The 17,775-nt window shown below is 37.3% G+C and overlaps 1 protein-coding gene across 2 annotated transcripts in view; it reads right to left on the bottom strand.

Moving 5' to 3' along the window:
• Window positions 1-471: 471 nt before the first annotated feature.
• LOC119799433 (arf-GAP with coiled-coil, ANK repeat and PH domain-containing protein 3-like) overlaps window positions 472-17,775 on the bottom strand; it is a 107,236-nt gene continuing 89,932 nt past the window's right edge. For both annotated transcript variants that reach the window (XM_038309327.1, XM_038309326.1), the window contains exons 19-25: window positions 17,228-17,317; window positions 17,010-17,102; window positions 16,701-16,915; window positions 16,442-16,551; window positions 14,473-14,583; window positions 14,321-14,382; window positions 472-1,199 (exon numbers count right to left, since the gene is read on the bottom strand). In XM_038309327.1, the coding sequence (XP_038165255.1) occupies window positions 1,093-1,199; window positions 14,321-14,382; window positions 14,473-14,583; window positions 16,442-16,551; window positions 16,701-16,915; window positions 17,010-17,102; window positions 17,228-17,317 (788 nt within the window). In that variant the 3' untranslated portion in view covers window positions 472-1,092. The remainder of the gene's footprint in view (window positions 1,200-14,320; window positions 14,383-14,472; window positions 14,584-16,441; window positions 16,552-16,700; window positions 16,916-17,009; window positions 17,103-17,227; window positions 17,318-17,775) is intronic.

Raw genomic sequence — 17,775 nt, 5'->3', positions numbered from 1 at the left:
GATGTTTTACCTTTTTAAAAATATCCAGATGCATTTTTTTTTCATTATCTGTATGTCATCAAATACAAGAAATAAAGGTTTTAAATTAGCTTCACTTTCTGAAAAGATTAACCAAACATACTGTAAATACTGTCCTATAAAAACCTTCTGATCTAACAGCAACAATTGCTTACTGACAATTACTGTGAATCTTTTTCCATCTACACATTATGGTGCCAAACAATCTGAATGTTACAAAGCAAGAAACCAGCAAAACGTTGGTTCCAATAGGGATTCACGTTGGTTATTAATGCTTTGCACACAACTCACTTCACCTCAATTTCCTGAGTCTTCTGTAAAGCATTGTCTAATGATGAGATGTAAAATCCATTGCTATGAAATTATTTAAATCTTTTGGTAATGCCCCGTATTTCCACTATGAGGCGCTGTTGTTTAAACCACTGGGAAGCATCACAACTTAAAACACATTTATTTTCATTCATTTCTCTTGATATATTAACACTTTATTTCACTTCTCCAGCATGCATACAGGACGTTAAGACCTCATCTCATAGTGGTGAAGCAAAGTACATTCAAAGAGAAGGACTAGACCAGCGTAGTCGATGCAAAATAAAACACGTTTCTTATCAAAATAGGCTGCACATTCAAAGAAACATCACTGCAACTGTATAATACGGATGGTTAACGTAAAACTTATCAGCTGTATTTGAATGTAAGTTTAAAATATGAAATGTAATGCATGCATACAGAGAAAATATACGGTAATAATGAAATTCCTTCAATCACCAACATGACAGAAATGGTTTTTTATATATATATGACCACAGCCAGAATAAGTGCTCATCAACATTTAAGGGAAAGTGGGTTTCTAAATTCATATTCAAGAGGAAAAGACCAGCAGTTCCTCAAAAGAATATTGCCCTACCAAAATAAAAGTTCCTCTGAGACACATTCAATCTATCCTAACAGCTTATCACCATTTTAACAGGAACAGGAAGTGGTAGACTGATGAACTGGAGGTGCTCCAGGTTTCTTGTAGGTCTCTTATAAGCGTGAAGCGGAGCCACTTTTCCCCTCCAGATATCCAGTCGACTACCTGAACGAGTGTCGGAAATGCAAACTCCTACGCTTCAGCTTCTCCGGGTTGTTGGAGGCCATGTGGGAAAATTCCCTGAAGATGTCAAGGTATGTAGTGTCTCCTGGTAAGATACAAACAACGGGGGGAACAATAAATAAAATAAAATAGAAAAACACAGCCTGAGAGCAGGAATTTTTCTTTTCTTTGAAAGGAAAGAACATAAAATGCAAGAAAACCCACAAAAAAGTCATTGAGGCACCCTGAAGCTTCCCCTCTTTCAGCGTCCCTAAATCCTGAGCATTCATGCCTGTTGTTGCTATGGTAACTGGTGCACATACACTCAGAACTAAAGTGGCAGTGAATTGTTGTGTGTCTGAAAAAGCTCACAGGATACGCCACATAAAGGGAGTATGAACGTTCCTCCTGGGAGAAGCAGCCTGAAACTTGGGAGTAATTAGAATTTTGAACCGTATGTGATTTAAATTGTGCAGTTTGGTGCTTAAGTGTAATTTGTGTGTTTTATTATTACTTCTTTTCACTGCCTCCTATTTCTATATTAGACATAATCCCTAAAACCAGTCCCCATTCACACCACCCTCACTCTCTTGTGCAGTGGCTCTTGTTTTGGAAGCTATTCAAAGCTTCACTGTCCCATCCATCGCCCTCCTTTTTACACCGAAATGATACACTAAAGGGAGAAAAAGCAACAAATAAACCAGGGCTGCCAAGTTTAACGCATTGAGTGTAACAGTCACACAATTTCACCCATTTTCATGCCACACATGACATTTCTCACTTATATTTCCCCATTTCATGCTCATTCAATTCTCATACACTTGCCAAGTTCGAGTAGCTCAATTCTGATTGACTGACCAATCCTAGATCAATCCACCAGTCCTTTGTGCCTAAATATAGGAAAGAAAACAATATAATATATGCTACTTTAAAGTTTATTATTTCCTATGTTTGTAACAAAGATGTGGAAATTTTATTGCCTCAGTGTGTGTTTGTGTTTCAGTTACGAAATGGTTAATATCAGTTTAGACCTCCCTAAAGCAGTCTTTTTCACAATTCTAAATAAGTTAAATATTTCATGCCAAAATGTCACCGATTCTGCTCCTAACTTTTATGGACAGAATTTCTAGGTGCAGCCAAAGTGTTGAGCAGATCTGTTTTGTTGGCCTTATTCGCAGATGATGTGGTTCTATTGATTTATCAGGGCGTGATCTACAGCTCTCACTGGAGCGGTTCGCAGCCGAGTGTGAACCATCTGGGATGAGGATCAGTGCCTCCAAATCCAAGACCAATCCAAGACCATGGTCTTGAGCTGGAAAACGGTAGAGTGCCTTCTCCGGGTTGGAGAGGATGTACTGCCCCTAGTGGACGAGTTTAAGTATCTTGGGGTCTTGTTCACGATTGAGGAGAAAATGGAGCGGGAGATCGATAGGCGGATTGGTGCGTTGTCTGCTGTGAAGCGGGCACTGTACTGGTCTGTTTTGGTGAAGAGAGCTGAGCCAAAAAGGAAAGTTCTCGATTTACCGATGGATCTATGTCCCTACCCTCATCTATGGTCATGAGCTTTGCATCATGGCCGAAAGAATGAGATCCCGGATACAAGCAGCTGAAATGAGTTTTCTCTCTAGTGTGTCTGGGCTCTCCCTTAGAGATAGGGTAAGGAGCTCAGTCATCCGGGGAGGACTCAGGCCCCGTCCACACGAAGTCAAACCCTGGCCTAAACGCACACATTTTTCACCAAACCAGCCTCTCATCCATATGAAGCCGGCGTTTCGGGGTCTGTAAACAATCTTTTTTTTATTAAGCCTTCAGAGTGGGAAGATTTTGAAACGCCGTTTTCGCGTTTCCATCTTTAAGCTCTAACCACATTTTTTTTCTTACACGCATGCGTCATAGCATCGCCTCTAAACACACATGCGCGACACAATATCACAACAACAATGGCGCCATACTGTGTTGAATGGTTGCTGCTCATGCTACTCACCCTGCTGCCGGGCTTACAACAGAATCTTCTTCTTCTGGAATATCTCCAGGAAGAACAGAGCAATATCGACGACATAGTTCAGCACCTGAATTTGACTGAACCACGAAAATGGACCCGCAGGGCCATTTTCCGGTTTGGTTGTTGTATAAATATTACTGCGCATGCCCAACATTTCGTTGCCTGTTTTCGCCTATTTTTGCTTTGGCACCACAGCGCCACTTACAGGCCTGGCAAACATTTTGTAGCATTTTCATGCATTCATGTGGTCGATCACATTTATTTTAGGTCTCCGTCTTTACGACAAACGTTCTGGAAAATATTAGCGTTTCGTGTTCGTTTTGACTTTGTGTGGACAGGGCCTCAGAGTAGAGCAGCTGCTCCTTCACATCGAGAGGACCCAGTTGAGGTGGTTTAGGCATCTGATTAGGATGCCTCCTTGACGTCTCCGTGGTAAGGTGTTCCAGGCACGTCCCACCGGGAGGAGGCCCAGGGGGAGACCCAGGACATGCTGGAGGGACTATTTTTCTTGGCTGGCCTGGGAGCGCCCTGGGATTCCCCGGAGGAGCTGGCCCAAGTGTCTGGGGAGACGGACGTCTTGGCCTCCCTACTGAAGCTGCTACCCCCGCGACCCGACCCCGGATAAGCGGAGGAAGATGGATGGATGGATGGATATTCACGCCAAAAAAAAAACTGTTTTATTTGCGTTAGCAAGAACAGAAATTCGCCGATTACAAACCGGGGGCAAGTGTGGGGCCGCACCCACAGAAAATAACCCAGGGCCAGAGCTTTTAGTACAATAGGAGCCCTCTATGAAGATTTCCTGGAACCGCCACTATTGTGAAATTTTTGTCCAAATTCTTGTTTCAGTTGTAGTTTATGATTGATTAAGACTTGCATTGGGAAGATAGGGTGCAGTCAGAGCCGCTGGCATGGAGGTAAGGACATCGGTCTTAAGGTATAAATCGATGTTAAAAAAAAAAGCCAAATTTTTTTAGCTGAACACATCATACATAACACGGCTCTGTTATTGTTTTAGGTTCCCGTTTCCTGCATTCATAAAATTCTATCTGCTGTTTAATCCTATTGCATTATGTTTTTAAATTCTATAAATTATGGAAGCCCATTTCATTGTAAGTAAAAAATGTCACATGGTATGTCATAAACATGAGATGTAAAGTCAGAATTCAGCGTTCAAAGTTATAATTATGTGATTTACAGTCATAATTATTCAAATTTTATTTATTTATCCCCCCAAAAAAGGACAATTCAGTTTTCAGCAACCTCATTTAACCCCATTTCACTAGCACTGTAGGTGCAATAGAGATTTTAAAAACATATGAGATACAAAGTCATAATTTCAACTTTAAAGTCACAATTAGAATCCTAGTTTTGATCCTTTCTTATTAAAACAAAGCTTTTTATTTTCTACTAGCTTCAAAAATTATCTTGATATTGAGCAAACAACTAAAACATGACTGTAAAGTGGAATACGTCATTCTTTTTTTTTTAACATTTAACTTTTTATTGAAATTTTTACATTTATTTACATTTACAGTGAACTTGAACACAACACATCCACCTCTACTCAAAATAAAAAGGAACCAAAACTGATGCTCGGGGGCTTGTACTCATTATTACCTTATTGTCTCTCATTTTCAAAGGCCTTTATCCACTTTTGTCGCTCTCTGTTGTCCTGAATACAGTCCATTTTGTCCATTTTTTTTCCATTTGTGCTTGTTGCAGTCTCAATCTGTGTGTCAGTTTTTCCATAATATAAATTTCTTCCACAATTTCAGTCCAATGTTCTTGGCATGGGGGGTCCTCTTTCCCCCACTTCCTCGTGATCGCTTTCTTATCCGCTATTAACAGGATCTTAGTCAGGTATCTATCTTTTACCGTAATCTTGGTATTATTAAAATTACATAGATAGAATACCATGCTACTCATAGGGATATCATACCCCAGTATCCTCTTCACAGATACATAAACATTTTTCCAGAATGCAACAATTTTTGGACAGTTCCAAAATATGTGCGAGTGATCAGCATTCATCAATCCGCATTTTCTCCAACACTCTGCGCTTGTATTACTATATTTATTCTTGATTTTAGGCGTGATGAAAAAACGTATAAGGTTCTTCCATGCAAACTCCCTCCATATCCGCGAATTAGTAGATGTCTGTTGTGTTTTCCACATATCTATCCAGTCTTTATCCGTAATTGTCATATTAAACTCTGATTCCCATTTCTCTTTAATATACTTTGTAGAATGCCTATTCATTAGTTTTTGATATAGTGTAGAGATGGTTTTCATTTTAGTTCCATTAATAGATTTAAGTACCACTCCAATCACACTATTCCTTTCCATCTTAGTGTCCCATTTGATGTCTGTCCTGTAATAGTCTCTCATTTGCAAATACCTATGGAACTCATGTTTATCTAGATTATACTTGTCCTTCATTTGTTGAAAGCTCAACAGCTCATTATTTTCCTGGAGGGCATACCATCCCGTAATCCCTTTCCCTATCCATTGCTTGAATCCTTTATCATATTTTAATGGTTTAAAATCCGTGTCGTATGCTATCCACCTAAGTATTTTCATTTCTTTCTTTATTTTGTGTTTTTTCAATGTTTTGAACCATGTTTCCAATGTAAAATTAGCGATTGGATCTTTATAATTCTTGATCTTTTCATATCTATCTTCATCTCCAATAACACTCTGAATTGGACATCCTCCAAACTCTTTCTCCATGTCTTTCCACCTTGTTGAGTAGTCCGGCGAGCACCAACACACCACATGCCTGAGCTGTGCTGCCCAGAAGTACTCTCTCAGTCTTGGTAGGCCCAAACCCCCTTCGTCTTTCGGTAGCTGTAACGTTTTATATTTAACTCTTGGTTTTTTGCCCCCCCAGATGAATCTTGATATTATCTTGTCCCAGATATCAAATTGAGTTTGACTCACCTCTATCGGTAATGCCTGGAACAGATATAGAAGTTTCGCTTGCACATTCATTTTGATAATTTCGACTCTCGAGTTCAAATCCAATGGTAAAGTATTCCATCTATCTATATCTTTTTGTATTTCTTGGGTTATTTTACTATAATTCGCTTTAGACAATGTAGATATTTCTTTAGTAATATTGACTCCTAGATATTTTATTTCTTTCGTGTTCCATTTAATGGGAAATGCTTCTTGTATTTCTTTTGATAGGTTATAGTTGAGTGTTAGTGTCTGTGTTTTGCTTACATTAATTTTGTATCCTGAAAGATATTCATACTTTCCAAACAAGTCCATCAAAACTGGCAACGATCTATTTGGCTGTTCAAGGAAGGTTATTATATCGTCTGCAAAAAGTCCTATCTTGTGTTCTTCACCATTTACTGTAACGCCTTTGATTCTTTCATCTTGACGTACTGCCTGAGCCAAAGGTTCCACAAAGAGTGCAAATAAGGTAGGTGATAGGCAGCACCCTTGTCTGGTTGATCTTTGTATGTTAAATTTTCCTGTCAGACTTCCATTTATTTTTATTCTCGCTGTAGGTTGATGGTATAATGCTTTTATACTCAATATTGATTTATTGTTGAATCCAAACCGTTCTAGCACCCTATATAGAAATGTCCAATTCACCAAATCGAATGCTTTTTCTGCATCGACACTTACTAATATGGTGCTTTGTTTTTCCTGTTGCGCTTGATCCAATATATGCAATACTCTTCTAATATTATCGTGAGTTTGTCGTCCTTTCACAAATCCTGTTTGATCCTCCTCTATCAATTCTGTCACCCATTTATTTAATCTAGCAGAGATAATGGATGTATAAATCTTATAGTCCACATTCAGTAGTGAGATTGGTCTATAACTACTACATTGTTCATTGTCTTTCCCTTGTTTTGGTATGACCGTAATTATAGCTTCTCTCCATGAAGGAGGTATTTTATTATTATTAAGTGTCCAATTGAATGATGCTGTGAGTATTGAGACCAATTCTTCTTTAAAAATCTTATACCACTCTGCCGGGTATCCATCACTGCCTGGTGATTTATTGTTTTTAAGTGAGTTTATCGCCTCCTTTACCTCTTCTATTGTAATTGTTGCTGTCAGTGACTCATTTTGTATTTTGCCAATTGTTGGTAAATCTAATGTGTTTAAAAAGGTTCTCATTTCCCCCTCTTGAGCACCTGCAGGTTGTGTGTATAACTTCTCATAATAACCTCGGAAAATGCCTTCTATTTCTTCTGGATTATTAGTTAATTCTCCTGTGTTGGGATTCCTGATTTTGTTTATTGCATTAATTGTTTGCTGTTTTCGAATACGTTTTGCTAGCAGTTTAGTTGCCCTTGACCCTGCCTCATAATAGTTCTGTTTCAGGTATATATTCTTTTTTTCTATTTCTCCCAATAGTATATCATTTATTTCGGCCCTGACCATCTTGATTTCTTGGTATATCTTTGGGTCTTCTGTTATCTGATATTTCTTTTCTAGTTCTCTAAGTCTCTCATTGTTTGACCTGTATTTTTGTAATTTGGTTCTTTTTTCATGTGCCGTTATAGCTATTAACTTTCCTCTAATGACTGCCTTCATGGCATCCCACACTATTGTTGGGTCAACTGTTCCATTATTATTTTCCTCAATATATTGTTTTATCTCTGCTTTGATCTTTTCTTTTTGTTGTTCATTGTTTAATATTCCCACATTTAATCTCCATACAGTATTTCTTTTCCTACTACCTAGGCACATCTTTACATAAACCGGATTGTGATCCGACACATCTGCCGCTCCTATCTTGCACTCCTTTACCCTGTGATTATCTTCTTCCTTGACTAAAAAATAGTCTATTCTGGAGTGTACCCCATAAACAGCCGAGTAATGTGTGAAATCTCTCCCTGATGGGTGCATTTTTCTCCATACATCTATCATTCCCATCTCCTCTATTGATACGTTTATAAATTTTGTTAAGTGAATTTTATTTTTTTTTTGGCTCGTTGTGTCCAAGTGATGATTCAAAACTACATTTAAATCACCTCCGCAAATTAGAATCCCTTCTGTTTCCACAGCTATTAAATTAAATAGACTTTTAAAGAATTCTTTGTTACTCCCGGGGGGTGCATATATATTTATCATAGTTATTAATTCATTTTCAATCTTTCCTTTTAATATTATGTATCTTCCTTCTTTGTCTTTTACTTGCTTTTTGCTGTCGAATTGTATGTTTTTCGAAATTAATATAGCCACTCCCCTTCTACGTTCTTCTGCATATGAACTGTAATATATATTCCAGCAACCATATTTTTTAAGTTTTTCATGCTCCGATTTGGATAAATGTGTTTCTTGTAAGTATATAATTTGTGCGTTTTCCTTTTTCAATTTAGTCATCACCTTTTCTGTTTTACTCCGCACATTCAACCCGTTCACATTTAGCGACATTATCTTGATATCAGTCATGGAAATAATTTCTCGACCCCTGTTGAAAAGCTCCCCGGCAACTCACACCTTAACCAACATGAACTAATACTAACCAAACAAAAACTTAAAATCAAACTGACTTCCCGTACTTGGGGTATCCCTCTTCCCCAGTCCCCGTTGGTGGGTGGAGGGGAAATCCTCACCTTTGTTGAGGGCCCCTCCCTAGATCCTGTACCACTCCCATCCCGTGGGGTACTACTCCATCTAGACATGTCCAACTTAAAAGTTTATATCTCCTCTCCGTCGGTTCGTAATGAATTCTGCGAAATTAAGAAGTCTTGCACTTTGACCCAGTCTTTATTCTCTTTTGTGACCATACCTCATTTCTTCTTGATCGATTTCTTCTGTGGGCGAAACATTCTAGGGTTTCCATTGGAAGTTGTGCAGCTTTTCTCTCGCTCGATGAGCCGCCTCTCGGTCCCGGTCTGTTCCCTTCGTTCTCTGCCATCCTGCCGCTCCTCGTCTCCTTTCCTCCGTTGCCGCGTCGCCTCCTCCCGGCTCAGCTACGTTGTATCCCCTTTCCTTCATGTCCTGCGCTGCTGACTTAGCGTTTTCATATGTCTTCACTCCATTCTCGCAGTGTATCCGCATTTTGGTGAGTGGCGTCTGGAAACGTATTCCTTTCTCCTTCAATATTTTTTTAATGCCGCTATATGCCTTTCTCTTCTGTACAATCTCAGTCGGGTAGTCGTGATCAAAATAGATACGCTTATCCTTTACCTGAATCTTTGTCTGCCAGGCTTTCTTCAATATCATTTCTTTGGTCTCATACTGCAGAAAATTAACCACGACTGACCTCGGTGTTGCGTTTGCATTCGGCTTGGATGCGGGTGTTCGGTGAGCTCGTTGAATCTGGAGATTAGTCCCCTCCGGTAGTTCGAGTTCCTTTTGGAATAGTTGCTCCAAAAATGTGGCAGTAGATTTCCCCTCTACCTCTTTCTCCTCGATCTCCCCTCGAGGTCGGTTAATTTTTCCTGCATTCTTTGTGTTTGTTCCACCATTTTCATTAACACCTCGTTAGCATCCGTCTTCCACTCTTCCACCTCCTCTATCCGTGCCTGAGCCTCGTTGAGGTCCGCTCGCTGTGCCTGGATATCCCGGTCATTCTCAGACCACCTGCGTTCTATTTCTTGTCGGAATCTCACCATTTCTTCCTTCATCTCTTTCTTCAGTTCATCCTTGAACTCAGCCAGCTCCCGACACAGCTCGTTTCAAGTTTTTGATATCAGTTCTGATGGTGGCGAACCCGTTTTGCAGCGTCACCGTGCTATCGCTTTCCTCCATTATCTCCTCTTTGTCTTCCTCGTGTTCGTTAGCTTCGCGTGTGGGTCTTTTACCCGTTGCAGGCAACTCTTCGCTTTTGTCTTGTTTTTTATTGCTTTTCCGACTTCTTTTCTTGCTCCCACTCATACCTTAGTTTTACCTATCGAGTAATATTCTTATTGTGGGTTTTTAACCGACCTCGGAGAGCTATCCAACTATGCGACCTCTCCCTCCGCCATCTTCCCGGAAGCCGAATACGTCATTCTTAAGTTATATTTACAAAGAAAAATCTGAAAAGTGAGTCCTGCAGTTTTATATAGTAGCAACTGTCATTCTGATTTTACTAAATAATATCCAAATTAATTCAGGAGCCCCTCCAGTGGTACATAATATCAAGCTGAGTGTTATTTATTTCATCAAAAATATGTTTAATTATCTTGATTCATTTTATTTAATGTAACTTTGGGATTAATAAAGTATTTTAAAATTGAATAGTCAGTAAAGAACCCAGAGGGTTGATAAAGAATATTGCAAAACAAAACATAAGGAAGAGAGTGAAGAAGCTCAGGGCTTAAGGTTGGGAACAGTTAAACCATGATAGGTTTATTTAAATAATATCTAATTTTTAACCATCTCAGAGTTTTATATCAACCCATTATATAAAATAGTAAGAATATGGCATAACTGTAAACGCACCATGAAAGCTAGCAAGATGGGCCAGCAGGGAATCACTCAGAGAAGAATATAAGAGATTATTTTTGTAATTTTAAGACTGAAAGCTGTGGATAAGTACAAGGATCATGAGCACTTTAGTGAGGCTGCTTTCTTAGGAGGGAAGCTTTGATAGATAAGTTTAATGTTATTTATTTACAGTTTCAAAGAAGATAGCTCCTCCATTTTTTGAAAAATAAAGTAAAATAAAGCATAAAAGTGTAGAAACAGCACAAAGTAGAGAAGGAGGTTAGAGTTTAGTCAGACGTTTATTATCAGTATCATTATAAAGAGGAAGACAGAAGAAATACATAGAGTGTTAATAAGCACAAGTACAGTATATTCAGAGAAAGATTTCTTGCAGTATTCAAAAGTTTTACAGATAATAGAGAGAAAATAAAAGGAAGTTAGAAAAAGGAATGTCAAATAACAGACAAGTTAATAGGATTTAGTATACACTACAGTCACTGTACACACAAACCACACTGTACAAAACATAATCGTTCATTGGCTTAATGGAAATGATTGTTAGTCAGACACATCTTCATATGAAGACTATGAATTTGGTTGTGAAATACTGCACAAAATAAGAAAAGGCTGCATTAAAAAAGTGCTTTTGGTGTTTTTTTTATAACGATAGAAGAGAAAATGAGGGAGCTGCGCTTCTCATCCCTGCAAAAATAGTCATGCTTGGCAGAAATGAACTAGAGACTGTGCAAAAAATAAGAATGTGCTTTAGGAAACTATATTCTCCTCTCTGAGCAGAAGGTTATAAGAAATGTTGCTGAAGTCAAATAAAAAAGCTGGATTCCAATGCTTTGTAGTTTGACTAATAGAAAACTTTCTAAACTAAAAAAAAAAGGTAAATAAACTCAAAAAATCTAATTTTTTCTAATGTCAATGAACAACCTCATTGGAAAAACATTTTTTCAAAAGTTAAAGTTAGATACATAGCACACCTGGAAGCTTTGAAACATTAGCTTGGCTATGCTAACTTCATTTAGCTAACTTTCCTGTTGTGACAGCTTATTAAAAACATAATAGAAAAAAAAAAAAAAAAAAAAAATTTTAGTGGGAAGTATTTACTATATTTTGTAAGCAGTGAAGTCAATTTAATATTTTCAGGCAGTTTTTCCAGTTTTTTTTTAACTTATGCTAAAATTTGTGCTAAAGCATCGAAAAGTGTTAGCAAAACAGGTGGTAAAAAATCCCTTTATATTTTGGTCCACCTATAAATCAGATGATCATAATAATATAAGATAAATATTTCTAAGATGATCAATCAAATATTTGAAAAAAAAAACTTACATTTTATTGCTTTAATATGTTAAATAATAAACACCATATCCCCATTTTACCGTATCACATATTAGCTGCAATAAGTACCAAGTAAAAAAGTTGGAAAATGCTTTGAGGGCAAATGATCAATGGTAACATACTTTATTAGATCAGTAGCTGGAAAATTATTTATATTTTTAAGATAATAAAATATATATATTTTTAAGAATAATTTATTTTCTTTTATTCAATTAATTTTTTTGGATAGGGTATTGTTTTTGGTGTGTTTTTTCTTAGCATGGCAGATTTTTTTATTCAGGTTTTTAGAAATAGAGTCCATGGAAGGGCAACATCCCCTAAATCGGTATAAACTCTTAACCTCCTCTGCACATCAGGGAGGATGTTTACTTGCCTAATGGATGAGATTAACTGGTATCTGAGGTGTTTAAATCATTCCAGATAAATGTGCTGCTTGGACAAATACAAATTTTGTAAAATTGGAGTGTTTTTGTGAGTGTCTGTTGTGTGGGGACTTTGTGGAGAGAAATATCAGCTGTGCTGCTGCCATCAACACCCTTGTTTATAGATGTTGGAGATCGGCCTGTTTTTCCAGTGTAGTCCTGTTTCTCTGACTGTGACTGGTTGGATGTGCTCTCTTCATCCTCTGACATGGGAGTTGGCTCGGAGCTTGTCTTGTTTATCTCTGCTTCTGTCTCCTTGAACCCCAGTTGGCCTCGGCAGATGGCCGCTCATACTAAGCCTGGTTCTCCTGGAGGTTTCTTACTGTTAAAAGGGAGTTTTTCCTCTCCACTGTCGCTGCAAGCATGTTTAGTGTGAGGGATTGCATTCAAGTCAGTGAGTTGATGCAAACAACTGGCTTTCCTTAGATATAAAACTGTATCAATCTGACTGGATGATCTGGTCAACTGTAAAGTGCCTTGAGAGGACATGGGTTGTGAATTGGCGCTATAGAAATAAACTGAATTGAATTGAATTGTAAGACTATATTTGCCTTTGGGAAGAAATAAAATAAAGTTATTGCTATGCATAAGTTCCTTCTTGAACAGCTTATTTTATTTTCATGTTAAATTTATAATAAAGACTGTTTGCAAAACAATGTAAGACCACCTCTTAGTGAAAAATATAACAGTATTTAAACTTTTCACAACTTAACATTTTAAAATTTAGTTGCAAATTTTTGGCCCTCAGTTGTGATTGTCCAAATCTTACTTAGAACAGAATAAGTTTATGTGTTTAACCCTTAATTCTAGCCTTCATCAAAACAACTCCTGCACAGTTTATTCTTGTTGAAAAAACAGCAACACAAAATACATTCATTTCTACTAAAAATAAGCAAACTGTGTTTAAAAATGTATGATTTTTCTTTGGTTGAAACTAAACCTGACTGATTATTATCGAAGTAGTAACTGCAGGATGGAGCATCATTTTCTGGAAGAAATGTTTTATCATATGCTCCACTATGATTTGGCAAAACATTGTAAATACCAGAAATATTTAACGGCACTAAATGTGTGAAATGAGAGGCAAAGGAAATGGTCAACATCTACTCAATCATTAGAAACAAAGACAATTCTAATTCTAACCTAGTTGTAATGATGCGGCTTAACAAACATTTTATAATCAAATACATGATGCAATGGATTTTCTGTTATTCCGTTATTAAGAGCCCATCTTCTAGAACAGCTTATTCAGCTAATTCACAAACAAGTGAAACAATTTGACTATTGAGATTTTCTAAGGAAAACATAATACTGTGTGCCTGAGTGAGTGATTGTCTAACAAAAACTACCCTTTTAAAACAAAACAACCTACATATATTATTTAACAATACAAAAAAGTACTAAAAATGTTATTGCACCATTGCTCAGAAAGTTTCCATACATAATTAAAATAATTTACATAATTAAATCAGAGTACCTTAAATCTGCATTTGTAAAACAAAAAAAGTGCATCATACAATGTCTACTTGGTTTGTTGATCACAGCTAAGATGAGCTTTTAGACTTCCCCTCGCTGTAGACACATTTTGATTTGTTGGGCAGGGATGACGAGGTTTAAGGTGGATATATTTAAAGAAATTACAAATGAAAAACTAAACCATACAGTTTTTTTGTTGAGATTTGCTGATTGAAACCCGACATTGGTTGGTTTGATTAACTTTTTTGCTCAGAAGAATTAGTGAATTTTCCCTGCAACTTGTCATCCAACTTAGTTTGCTTTTTAAACTTCTTCATTAGATGTAGATTCCAGTAGAATTGTAAGACAGGGGCTAACTTCTGAGCGGTTTATGATCTAAAATCCTCTCTGACAGCAAAGAAGAAGGAAGACTACGGATACCAAGGTGTGGGGTAAAACAGAAACCCTACATCTCCAACATTTCTCATCGGAGGGGCGACTGCTGCGTCACCCTGACTGAACCTGATCAGCACTCTGCTATGTGGATGCAGATAAACTCCTGTATGCATTTTTTATACTGCTGCTCGGTGGGGCTGCTGATTGGGTATTGACCTGGCTGTCCAAACGGTCCCTCTGACTCCCGCATTTCGTCATTCATCCTGGCCAGTCGCAGCCTAAAACAAAGACGGGACAAGCAAAATCTGAGTTTACGTAAAAACTGGACCGAAGCGCTGGAGCTGAAGTTCACTAATTCATTAACATACAGCGTGACAATATCTGCATTGGCTTGCTGCACGGCTATACTCAAAGGGTCCATGCCTTCTTCATCACAGTCATTCTGCGCAGCTCCTCTTTTGAGAAACAAACACACCTGTCTGGAAACAAACAAACAAAAAAAGAGTTAAAAACATCCAATTAAAGCCTAATTTAAAACAAGATCAAAATGTATATTGTCACTCTGTGTAAGCGACCGCTTAATATTGATTCTGCTTTTATTCGTATGTATAATTCTTTTTTATAGAGTCTGCTCTCACTATCAGCACTGTCTGTTTGTCTGTTTTTTTAGCTATTAGAGATAGATATAGACTTCTGAACCTTATTCATTTATGTTCAAGAATTCCATGAATTAATTTAAGGGGAACTACTCATTTTCATAAGACTAGGGCACTTCATATGTAAAAGGATATCAGAGCAACATGATCACCCTGTTATGCCGTAAGGCATGATTTTAACTTTAGAGATTGGGGACCGATGCCCATGCTGGCTTTCTTAGAGCATTGCTGGAGGAGGATAAAGTTTTACTGATCTACTCATCACCATTTCATGAAACCACATAAGAGTAACACTGTCTTGTCCTGCTAATCAATTAAGTAGCCTCATGATGTAGAGTACTTAGAACCTGAGACTTTATATATATATATATATATATATATATATATATATATATATATGTGTATGTGTGGGTTTGTGTGTGTGCTTATCTAAAATAGAAAGAAAATCCCTTTATTGTCCGACAATAAGGGAAATTCTGGTGTTTACAGCTGCAAAAAGATTATAGAAAAAATGGTCACCCAAATGTGGACCTCGGAAAAATTTGTAAAAATAACATAACAGTGTAAAGTTAAAAGATAAACAATAAAATACTGTGCTTTAAAGTGTTTTAACAATATAAATACTGTGCACCTGCAGAATGAATGACCAAAATACAGCTAAGGACATTTCCAGTAATGGTAAATGAAAATAGCAGCAACATCAGATATGAGCAAAATGACAGCACTATGTTATTTAAATGACTAAGGTAGAAACTGTGCAAAATCAGCATGAATGTCCAGTATCAGCCCAGAAACATAATACATTGAGGTGTCTTTATAAGTATAAGTCATGGCAAAATAAATAACCTCAACATGTTGGGAACAGTGGGGCTTATGAAAAATCGGTGATAATCTATATATATATATATATATATATATATATATATATATATAGAGAGAGAGAGAGAGAGAGAGAGAGAGAGAGAGAGAGAGAGAGAGAGAGAGAGAGAGAGAGAGATATACTACCGTTCAAAAGTTTGGGGTCACATTGAAATGTTCTTATTTTTAAAGGAAAAGCACTGTACTTTTCAATGAAGATAACTTTAAACTAGTCATAACTTTAAAGAAATACACTCTATACATTGCTAATGTGGTAAATGACTATTTACCACAAATGTGATGCTCCAGAAACTCAATCTGCTCAAAGGAAGGTCAGTTTTGTAGCTTCTCTAACGAGCTAAACTGTTTTCAGATGTGTGAACATGATTGCACAAGGGTTTTCTAATCATCAATTAGCCTTCTGAGCCAATCAGCAAACACATTGTACCATTAGAACACTGGAGTGATAGTTGCTGGAAATGGGCCTCTATACACCTATGTAGATATTGCACCAAAAACCAGACATTTGCAGCTAGAATAGTCATTTACCACATTAGCAATGTCTAAAGTGTATTTCTTTAAAGTTAAGACTAGTTTTAAGTTATCTTTATTGAAAAGTATAGTGTTTTTCCTTCAAAAATAAGGACATTTCAACGTGACCCCAAACTTTTGAATGGTAGCGTGTGTGTATATATATATATATATATATATATATATATATATATATATATATATATATATATATATATATATATATAAATAAAAATATAATATTTTATATACAAGTTTTTTTCTTATTATATAGTGTTTTTTTATGACTCACCCTGTGTGCCCTAGATAAGTAGCGTGATACAATGGGCCCCTCCCTCTTGCATCTCTTTGGTTGACATCAGCAGCGTTTTGCAGCAGGAACTCACAGGCAACCAGAGAACCCTGGAATAAATTTAAAAACAAAGCAATTATATTTTGAAGTGATGATGAAAAAAGTTTTCGAAGACTGCACTCTATTTTAATATTGTATCAGGAGTTTTGCATAAAAAAAAACAAATCAGATTGCCTTTTCTTTGCCCAGACTAACTCACCCCAGTAACAGCTTGTATAAGGGGCGTCTTTCCTTCGTCCTCGTCGTTGACCAAATTAACGTCGGCGCCGTGGGCTAGAGCTTCAGCCATCACTGGCAGATTGCGAGCTTTAGAGGCTTTATAGAGCAGGGTTCCAGGATCCATCTCCCTCATGTCCTCCGGGTCTGACGTCTCAGGCTCGGTCTCACCGCTCGAGTCTTCAGATTCTTCACACTCTGCAGATCACCATAAGAAGTCGCTCATAAAAAAGGTCTAAATATCTTCCTGAAGTTTCTACATTCTGCTCTACCTCCTTATAACTAGCCTCACCCTCCTCCGTGACGCTGTCCACCACTGAGCCAAACGCCAGGATGTCTGTACTGCCGTCTGTGCTGCCTCCCAGGCCGCTGTCGCTGCTTAGACCTGCAGGACAACATGAACACATTAGAAACTGTCGCTTTTTATTGCAATCTAAAACATCTGCTTACACAAGATCTCATGTTATTTTCACACTAGCACAAAGTTAAGTGCTAAACAAAAAAACTTACTCCGAGGACCAGATCCATTATCAAAGTAAGAGAAGAGAGAATCCAGCTCATCCGGGCAAAACAAAGACTCTCGTCTGAATTTTGCCGCTGCTGTGAGAGAGAGAGCAAAGAGTTTTTTTTTTACAGCCCATTGATTCTTTGTCTACAACACAGCTTCAGAGATAACAAAAAGAAAGTACATCCTTTTTCAGTTCTTGGTTTTTACTTATCAGCACAAAATAAAAGTGATGTGGTCTAGGTTCCTAAATTCTCTACACCAAGCTTTCAGCTCAAAAAACCCTCAATGAATTCAACTTTAGATATTTATGTATGTATATGTGTAGGTAGGTGTGTATATACATATATATAGGGATATATATATAGCAACATAATTATAAATATTGTAAATTGAAGAAATACTAGAATTAAAGGGGTGAATTAAAGGAGTACATAAGTTTTACTTCTTCCTACTCCTTTTCGCACATGTAATAGAGGTATATTAACTAAGGAAAGAAAGGTACCGTGTTTGTTGTTTCTCTCTCCAATGTTTTTAAACATTGTTTTTTTTT

This window comes from Cyprinodon tularosa, unplaced genomic scaffold, assembly GCF_016077235.1.
Source record: "Cyprinodon tularosa strain WSP-4 unplaced genomic scaffold, ASM1607723v1 ctg66, whole genome shotgun sequence".
In the NCBI taxonomy this organism is placed as follows: domain Eukaryota; kingdom Metazoa; phylum Chordata; class Actinopteri; order Cyprinodontiformes; family Cyprinodontidae; genus Cyprinodon; species Cyprinodon tularosa.
The sequence above is the reverse complement of the archived record's forward strand: the minus strand, read 5'-3'. Positions and strand labels throughout refer to the sequence as shown.